At 48.7% G+C, this 9,583-nt stretch overlaps 1 protein-coding gene across 1 annotated transcript in view; it reads right to left on the bottom strand.

The window, feature by feature from the left end:
* The window catches only part of LOC140362356 (PR domain zinc finger protein 1-like), a 17,698-nt gene extending 8,390 nt beyond the window's left edge, over window positions 1-9,308 (bottom strand). The window contains exons 1-3 of the mRNA XM_072448444.1: window positions 8,972-9,308; window positions 6,599-6,718; window positions 2,670-2,922 (exon numbers count right to left, since the gene is read on the bottom strand). Coding sequence (XP_072304545.1) covers window positions 2,670-2,922; window positions 6,599-6,718; window positions 8,972-9,307 — 709 coding nt within the window. The 5' untranslated portion in view covers window position 9,308. The remainder of the gene's footprint in view (window positions 1-2,669; window positions 2,923-6,598; window positions 6,719-8,971) is intronic.
* Window positions 9,309-9,583: the final 275 nt, after the last annotated feature.

Genomic DNA, 9,583 nt, shown 5'->3' with positions numbered 1-9,583 from the left:
CAGTAGTAGTAGTAGTAGTAGTAGTAGTAGTAGTAGTAGTAGTAGCAGTAGCAGTAGCAGTAGCAGCAGTAGGAGTAGTAGTAGTAGTAGTAGTAGTAGTAGTAGTAGTAGTAGTAGTAGTTGTAGTAGTAGTAGTAGTAGTAGTAGTAGTAGTTGTAGTAGTAGTAGTAGTAGTAGTAGTAGTAGTAGTTGTAGTAGTAGTAGTAGTAGTAGTAGTAGTAGTAGTAGTAGTAGTAGTAGTAGTAGTAGTAGTAGTAGTAGTAGTAGTAGTAGTAGTAGTAGTTGTAGTAGTAGTAGTAGTAGTAGTAGTAGTAGTAGTAGTAGTAGTAGTAGTAGTAGTAGTAGTAGTAGTAGTAGTAGACTTGGCGCAGACATTATTAATCCGCTGCGTGTCCTGTCTCCTCTTTAACAGTGCTTTGAGTGCTGCGTCTCCTTCCTCTCTGTCCCTTTACTCTGTCATTATCTCAAAGTACACACAAAGTACACGCAAACTACTACATGCCGCGTCGCGGGGCTTTCATCTGGCGGTGCCGTCGTCGCGGTGACAGTCATTAACGGGAGGCGGGGGAGGCGGGGGGAGTGCAGGACTAATGCCCTCCTCCCCCCAGGGCTCTTAACATGAAAGAGGCCGTAAAAGCAGCGATGGCTCAGGATCAGTGCCAGGTAAACATGTCCCACTCGACTGAAGAAGTACTACGAGTACTGCCACTGAACCCTGCCACTGCACCCTGCCACTGCACCCTGCCACTGCACCCTGCCACTGCACCCTGCCACTGCACCCTGCCACTGCACCGGGGTTGAAGTACTGCCACTGCACCGGGGTTAAAGTACTGCCACTGCACTGGGGTTGAAGTACTGCCACTGCACCGGGGTTAAAGTACTGCCACTGCACCGGGGTTAAAGTACTGCCACTGCACTGGGGTTGAAGTACTGCCACTGCACCGGGGTTAAAGTACTGCCACTGCACCGGGGTTAAAGTACTGCCACTGCACCGGGGTTGAAGTACTGCCACTGCACTGGGGTTGAAGTACTGCCACTGCACTGGGGTTGAAGTACTGCCACTGCAACGGGGTTGAAGTACTGCCACTGCACCAGGGTTGAAGTACTGCCACTGCACCGGGGTTGAAGTACTGCCACTGCACTGGGGTTGAAGTACTGCCACTGCAACGGGGTTGAAGTACTGCCACTGCACCAGGGTTGAAGTACTGCCACTGCACCGGGGTTGAAGTACTGCCACTGCACTGGGGTTGAAGTACTGCCACTGCACCGGGGTTGAAGTACTGCCACTGCACCGGGGTTGAAGTACTGCCACTGCACTGGGGTTGAAGTATTGCCACTGCACTGGGGTTGAAGTACTGCCACTGCACCGGGGTTAAAGTACTGCCACTGCACCGGGGTTGAAGTACTGCCACTGCACCGGGGTTAAAGTACTACCACTGCACCGGGGTTGAAGTACTGCCACTGCACCGGGGTTGAAGTACTGCCACTGCACTGGGGTTGAAGTACTGCCACTGCACCGGGGTTAAAGTACTTCCACTGCACCGGGGTTGAAGTACTGCCACTGCACCGGGGTTGAAGTACTGCCACTGCACTGGGGTTAAAGTACTTCCACTGCACCGGGGTTAAAGTACTGCCACTGCACCGGGGTTGAAGTACTGCCACTGCACTGGGGTTAAAGTACTTCCACTGCACCGGGGTTGAAGTACTGCCACTGCACTGGGGTTGAAGTATTGCCACTGCACTGGGGTTGAAGTATTGCCACTGCACTAGGGTTGAAGTACTGCCACTGCACCGGGGTTGAAGTACTGCCACTGCACTAGGGTTAAAGTACTTCCACTGCACCAGGGTTGAAGTACTACCACTGCACCGGGGTTGAAGTACTGCCACTGCACTAGGGTTAAAGTACTTCCACTGCACCAGGGTTGAAGTACTACCACTGCACCGGGGTTGAAGTACTGCCACTGCACTGGGGTTGAAGTACTGCCACTGCACCGGGGTTGAAGTACTGCCACTGCACCGGGGTTGAAGTACTACCACTGCACCGGGGTTGAAGTACTGCCACTGCACTGGGGTTGAAGTACTGCCACTGCACCGGGGTTAAAGTACTTCCACTGCACCGGGTTGAAGTACTGCCACTGCACTGGGGTTGAAGTACTGCCACTGCACCGGGGTTGAAGTACTGCCACTGCACTGGGGTTGAAGTACTGCCACTGCACCGGGGTTAAAGTACTGCCACTGCACCGGGGTTAAAGTACTGCCACTGCACCGGGGTTGAAGTACTGCCACTGCACTAGGGTTGAAGTACTGCCACTGCACTAGGGTTAAAGTACTTCCACTGCACTGGGGTTGAAGTACTACCACTGCACCGGGGTTGAAGTACTGCCACTGCACCGGGGTTGAAGTACTGCCACTGCACCGGGGTTGAAGTACTGCCACTGCACTGGGGTTGAAGTACTGCCACTGCACCGGGGTTGAAGTACTGCCACTGCACTAGGGTTGAAGTACTGCCACTGCACTAGGGTTAAAGTACTTCCACTGCACTGGGGTTGAAGTACTACCACTGCACCGGGGTTGAAGTACTGCCACTGCACCGGGGTTGAAGTACTGCGCTCTTAAACATCATGGCGGTAAAGGCTTGAGACCTTCCACCAGGGGGCGTCTGTACTCACTGAGCTTGTGCACCACGGCGTCCCCTGTGGGCGGGTAGTGCAGGCGGGCGGCGTACTCCCGGCAGTACCACACCAGCAGCTCGGCGCCGGCCGCCAGCGCCCGCGTGGTGTAGAAGTACACGTCCATGCCGTTCTGACACGCCGCCACGTTCTGGTCGGCCTCGCTGTGCGCCGGGTTCACGTAGCGCATCCAGTTTGAGCGCCGCTCGTCCAGGCCGTCCACGAAGTGATGCAGCTCGCCGTCCTCGTAGACCTGACGCGGCACAGAGAGGGGGGCGGGGTTAAAGAGGCCAACGGCGGCAACTCATGGACACTTTCAAAGACATGATCAGAGGATGAATATTGAAATGTGCTTCAAGACAGAGAATATTTATGGATAACGTGTGTTTTTCTACTTCATACTCTGGGAGGTGGGAGGGCATCTGAGGTAAAGACTTATCTCAGTTTTACTTCTGTTCAGCTGCAGTTTGTGAAGAAATGTTGTAAAATCTGAGTTTAAAATGAGAGGAAGTGGAGCTGAGTCCCTCTGTGATGTCATCAGTGTGATGTCATCAGTGTGATGTCATCAGTGTGCGACACAGAGACAGTTTAAACCATGGCTGGACTAAATAAAGGTGTTTTATGGTCTTATTGTGTCAGATCAGGACTAAACCAGGTCTAAACCAGGTCTAAACCAGGTCTAAACCAGGACTAAACCAGGTCTAAACCAGGTCTAAACCAGGACTAAACCAGGACTAAACCAGGTCTAAACCAGGTCTAAACCAGGTCTAAACCAGGACTAAACCAGGTCTAAACCAGGTCTAAACCAGGACTAAACCAGGACTAAACCAAGTCTAAACCAGGACTAAACCAGGTCTAAACCAGGACTAAACCAGGTCTAAACCAGGTCTAAACCAGGACTAAACCAGGACTAAACCAAGTCTAAACCAGGACTAAACCAGGTCTAAACCAGGACTAAACCAGGTCTAAACCAGGACTAAACCAGGACTAAACCAGGTCTAAACCAGGACTAAACCAGGACTAAACCAGGTCTAAACCAGGTCTAAACCAGGTCTAAACCAGGTCTAAACCAGGACTAAACCAAGACTAAACCAGGTCTAAACCAGGTCTAAACCAGGTCTTAACCAGGACTAAACCAGGTCTAAACCAGGTCTAAACCAGGACTAAACCAGGACTAAACCAGGTCTGAACCAGGTCTAAACCAGGTCTAAACCAGGTCTAAACCAGGTCTAAACCAGGACTAAACCAGGACTAAACCAGGTCTAAACCAGGTCTAAACCAGGACTAAACCAGGTCTAAACCAGGACTAAACCAGGACTAAACCAGGTCTAAACCAGGACTAAACCAGGTCTAAACCAGGTCTAAACCAGGTCTAAACCAGGTCTAAACCAGGACTAAACCAGGACTAAACCAGGTCTAAACCAGGTCTAAACCAGGTCTAAACCAGGTCTAAACCAGGACTAAACCAAGACTAAACCAGGTCTAAACCAGGTCTAAACAAGGTCTAAACCAGGACTAAACCAGGTCTAAACCAGGTCTAAACCAGGACTAAACCAGGACTAAACCAGGTCTAAACCATGTCTAAACCAGGTCTAAACCAGGACTAAACCAGGTCTAAACCAGGTCTAAACCAGGACTAAACCAGGACTAAACCAGGTCTAAACCAGGACTAAACAAGGTCTAAACCAGGACTAAACCAGGACTAAACCAGGTCTAAACCAGGACTAAACCAGGTCTAAACCAGGACTAAACCAGGTCTAAACCAGGTCTAAACCAGGACTAAACCAGGACTAAACCAGGTCTAAACCAGGTCTAAACCAGGACTAAACCAGGTCTAAACCAGGACTAAACCAGGACTAAACCAGGTCTAAACCAGGACTAAACCAGGTCTAAACCAGGACTAAACCAGGTCTAAACCAGGTCTAAACCAGGACTAAACCAGGTCTAAACCAGGTCTAAACCAGGTCTAAACCAGGTCTAAACCAGGACTAAACCAGGTCTAAACCAGGTCTAAACCAGGACTAAACCAGGTTTAAACCAGGTCTAAACCAGGACTAAACCAGGTCTAAACCAGGACTAAACCAGGACTAAACCAGGACTAAACCAGGACTAAACCAGGTCTAAACCAGGACTAAACCAGGTCTAAACCAGGACTAAACCAGGACTAAACCAGGTCTAAACCAGGTCTAAACCAGGTCTAAACCAGGTCTAAACCAGGACTAAACCAAGACTAAACCAGGTCTAAACCAGGTCTAAACCAGGTCTTAACCAGGACTAAACCAGGTCTAAACCAGGTCTAAACCAGGACTAAACCAGGACTAAACCAGGTCTGAACCAGGTCTAAACCAGGTCTAAACCAGGTCTAAACCAGGTCTAAACCAGGACTAAACCAGGACTAAACCAGGTCTAAACCAGGTCTAAACCAGGACTAAACCAGGTCTAAACCAGGACTAAACCAGGACTAAACCAGGTCTAAACCAGGACTAAACCAGGTCTAAACCAGGACTAAACCAGGTCTAAACCAGGTCTAAACCAGGACTAAACCAGGACTAAACCAGGTCTAAACCAGGTCTAAACCAGGTCTAAACCAGGTCTAAACCAGGACTAAACCAAGACTAAACCAGGTCTAAACCAGGTCTAAACAAGGTCTAAACCAGGACTAAACCAGGTCTAAACCAGGTCTAAACCAGGACTAAACCAGGACTAAACCAGGTCTAAACCATGTCTAAACCAGGTCTAAACCAGGACTAAACCAGGTCTAAACCAGGTCTAAACCAGGACTAAACCAGGACTAAACCAGGTCTAAACCAGGTCTAAACCAGGACTAAACCAGGTCTAAACCAGGTCTAAACCAGGACTAAACCAGGACTAAACCAGGTCTAAACCAGGTCTAAACCAGGACTAAACCAGGTCTAAACCAGGACTAAACCAGGACTAAACCAGGTCTAAACCAGGACTAAACCAGGTCTAAACCAGGACTAAACCAGGTCTAAACCAGGTCTAAACCAGGACTAAACCAGGTCTAAACCAGGTCTAAACCAGGTCTAAACCAGGTCTAAACCAGGACTAAACCAGGTCTAAACCAGGTCTAAACCAGGACTAAACCAGGTTTAAACCAGGTCTAAACCAGGACTAAACCAGGTCTAAACCAGGACTAAACCAGGACTAAACCAGGACTAAACCAGGACTAAACCAGGTCTAAACCAGGACTAAACCAGGACTAAACCAGGACTAAACCAGGTCTAAACCAGGACTAAACCAGGTCTAAACCAGGTCTAAATCAGGACTAAACCAGGACTAAACCAGGACTAAACCAGGTCTAAACCAGGTCTAAACCAGGTCTAAACCAGGACTAAACCAGGTCTAAACCAGGTCTAAACCAGGACTAAACCAGGACTAAACCAGGTCTAAACCAAGTCTAAACCAGGACTAAACCAGGTCTAAACCAGGACTAAACCAGGTCTAAACCAGGTCTAAACCAGGACTAAACCAGGACTAAACCAGGACTAAACCAGGTCTAAACCAAGTCTAAACCAGGACTAATGTAGGATGTTTATGTCTCTACAATCTCACTCACCGGAAAGATTATCTATTATTTCCCTCTCTGTGCTATTTGTGTCCTGGCGATGTCACTTCCTGTCGGACGCACTTCCTGGATGATGTCACAGGAAGTGCTCCCCCGGATCTCCCAGGGAAACGCTCGGACTCAGACCCAGTTTTTTCACCATGGATTATAATAATACCTGGATAGTGTACTGCTCGCTCGCTCTGATTGGTCAGAACAGTCACACGTCAGGCCAGCTAACCGCTAAAGGCTAACGCGGCGACAAGCGCTAGCGAGCTCGCCCCACAGACTGGAACAGACCGCCATCGTGAGGCTTGTGTCGGTCACTGCGCTTGTGCTGCGTGTCTGTGCCGCGTCGTCTCACCCTCCAGAAGTACTTGCGGTTGGCGTCTCTGGGCACGCTCTCCACGGTGTAGACTTCGCCCACCAGCGGCCCAAAGCGCGTGCCCCGTGGGATGTACTCGCGGCTGCACACGCCCACCACCTGCGGCGCAAACGTCACGTCAGAGCGTGTCACAAAGCAGGTCAAAGGTCACGTGGGCGGGGGAACACGGAAGGGGCGTGTTCTGGGCGGGACGTCGGGGGAATAAACGTTTTATTTTCACAATCGTCGTTACTGTGGATAATGTCTTATTTTAACGAGCTAATGCTAACGGTGAATCGCTCGTTTTGGGGTCATTTCGTCGCACAGTTTGAGCACAGATTGGTTCAGTTTTTAAAAGCGTTACTTAATTTATACTTTGGAATATTTTACTGATTTTATTGATTTTTTAAATATGATTATTAGAGTTTATGTCACGTTCTGGGCGTTTAAACAATATTTCAGGACATTTTTTCATGTTTTCCTTCATGTTTTACGCCTTATTGTGGAACATTACAGCCAAAGGAACAACATTTCCATGGAAACAAGCTCCTCCAGGGCGAGTACGAGTCAGGTTTGTGGAGATGCAACTCGCTCACTGTGTTTTTCAGCGCAATAAAAACAAACAAAATGACAAAAAACTGCTTTTAATTTAGTCTTTTTCCTGCTGCCAGAAGCGTATTCCACAAGTATCCATCCATTATGTCCATAGTTGGAGTTTTACGTCCCGGGTTAATATGTAATTAATGTTGCTTTTGTGACGTTTGAACACAGCTCTAAACTCTAAACTCTAAACTCTTCTCCAGACGCTCGCGCTCGATTGGCCGATCGTTCTTCTTAACGACTTTATCATAAGCGTCGGAATCTGATCACGCCGCTGCACTTCCGATCCTCGTCCGGCGGCGAGATAAACCGGCGAGTTTGTTTCATGCGTCGCTGATAATGTGATGAGAAAATCCATGCTGGCTCCGCCCCCGTGTTTATTCAGAGATTTAAAGTGTCGGGACGCAAACTTTTGACCCCGAAACGGCGCTGGTTTAGTGACCTGCTCTTTGTGACGCGTTAAAACATCGTGAGATCGTTCCAGTTTGAGCGTTTTAACCTGTTTTTGGTTTTTGCAGAATTCAAAGCGACTTTTGCTGTTTTGACATCATTTTAAAGCGTTAAATACATCAAAGTGATCATTTGTTTTAACTTTTGCCGCATTGACAAACTGAAAAAACATATTCTTTTTTTTTATCTTGCTTTGTTTTTATGACGTGTTTTTTTCCAGAGCTTTTTTTTGCTGTTTTCACCAAATTTGACGCTCATTTTGATTTATTTTTTTAATAATGAATGTTACCACTTTTTGCTAATTTTTTACCAGTTTAACTAAAACAAATAAATATCGATCACGAATCTAAATGTCAGTTTTGTTTCTTTTCTTTTCTTTCTTTGCTTTGTTTTGTTAAGTGTATCTTTTTTTTTAAATTTCTTCATTTTTGCTGTTTTGGAAAAAAATGTAACTCTTGAAAAAAATCACAAAAATTCATAAATGTTCCAATTATTTGAACTTTTGCCAGTTTGCCAAATGAGAAAAATAAAAAATAATAAATTGGTCACAAAACTAATTTGGTTGCTTAATTACCGTGTGTTTTCCTTCTTTTTTCTTCATAAATCAATTCCATCCGCCGTTTGAACTTTTGCCGTTTTGACGCAATCGAATCCCCAAAACCTGCGTCTGCATCTATTCCAGTTCACTCAGAGGTCACATCGGGGTCAAACAGCCTGTTGGCCCCTGACACGGCGCCCCCTAGGGCCCCCTAGCTCCCCCTAGGGCCCCCTAACTCCCCCTAGGGCCCCCTAACTCCCTCTAGGGCCCCCTAGCTGCAGGAACTGTAAGCGCGACGTCTCGCTCTGGCCTGCGGGGGGCGAGTCACGTGACCTGCCCCTGACTCAACGCCGTTAAAAGTGACTAAACTCGCCGTGACTAAAACGGTCGGGAATCTGAACCGATGACTAAAGCTCGTCTGCGTTTAACGACTTTACGGCGAGTTCAGTTGTTTGTTGATGTTCGGTCGAGAAGAACGCGGTTTTGGACTGAAACGTTTGACATTTTCTCTTGTTTTAAACGTTTGTGTTGAAGAAAGTCATTTTGAAAGACGTTTTATTTGTTTTTGATTGAATTTCGGTGTAAAAATGAGACCACAGTGCGCCGTCTGCAGATAATTATAAAGGGTTTGTGCTGTTTATCTTGGCGCGCTGTTAGCATGCTAGTTGTTATTGGCCCTTCTAGTTGTTATTGGCCCCGCTTGGTTCCGCCCTTGGCCCCGCATTTGGCCCCGCCCTTGGCCCCCCCGCTTGGCCCCGCCCTCGGCCCCGCCCATGGCCCCGTACCTCTTTGCCGTCGGCCCCGCACTTGAACATCAGATTCCGGGGCAGCGTGGCCTCGGCCCGGGTCGCCACTGCCGCCTCCGACCCCGACCCCACGGCGGTATCCTTGACGACGTAGGTGCAGCGCTCCTCGAACTGGGCCTCGCTCCAGTGCGTCACGTCGGCCCCGCCCTCCTCCTCCGTCTCCTCCGCCTCCTCCACCTCCTCCACGTCCAGCTCCACGTCGCTGTCGCTCGCCGGCCCGTCGCTAACGCTGCCGCCGCCGAAGCTGAAGCTAGCGTTAGCCGTGGCCCCCGTCTTGTCCTGGTCCGCGGCGTGCGCCCCCTCGCTCGTCAACATGGCAGCGCTATGAGAGGTCGCCTGCAGGGGGCGACAGGACACAAGGGTCACGTCTGCGCTTCAGTTTGAGCCGGGAAAAAGGACGAATGAGACGTTCGTTTTGTTTTCAGTTTTCAGTGTTAAAAATGTGAAAAATGACCAAATCAAAGCACTTTTCCGCAGCTTCAATACATGAGCCGCGCGCAAGGATTTGATTTTAAACTTCATAAACGCCGAGGGAAACAATGGTGAGTGCGATTTATTATTGATGATGAAGTTATTGATGATATGATTGAT

This window comes from Eucyclogobius newberryi, unplaced genomic scaffold (assembly GCF_026437365.1).
Source record: "Eucyclogobius newberryi isolate DKJ021-1_F unplaced genomic scaffold, fEucNew1.0.hap1 SCAF_160, whole genome shotgun sequence".
In the NCBI taxonomy this organism is placed as follows: Eukaryota; Metazoa; Chordata; class Actinopteri; order Gobiiformes; family Gobiidae; genus Eucyclogobius; species Eucyclogobius newberryi.
Note: the sequence above shows the minus strand (reverse complement) of the source record. Positions and strands in the feature narration are given on the sequence as shown.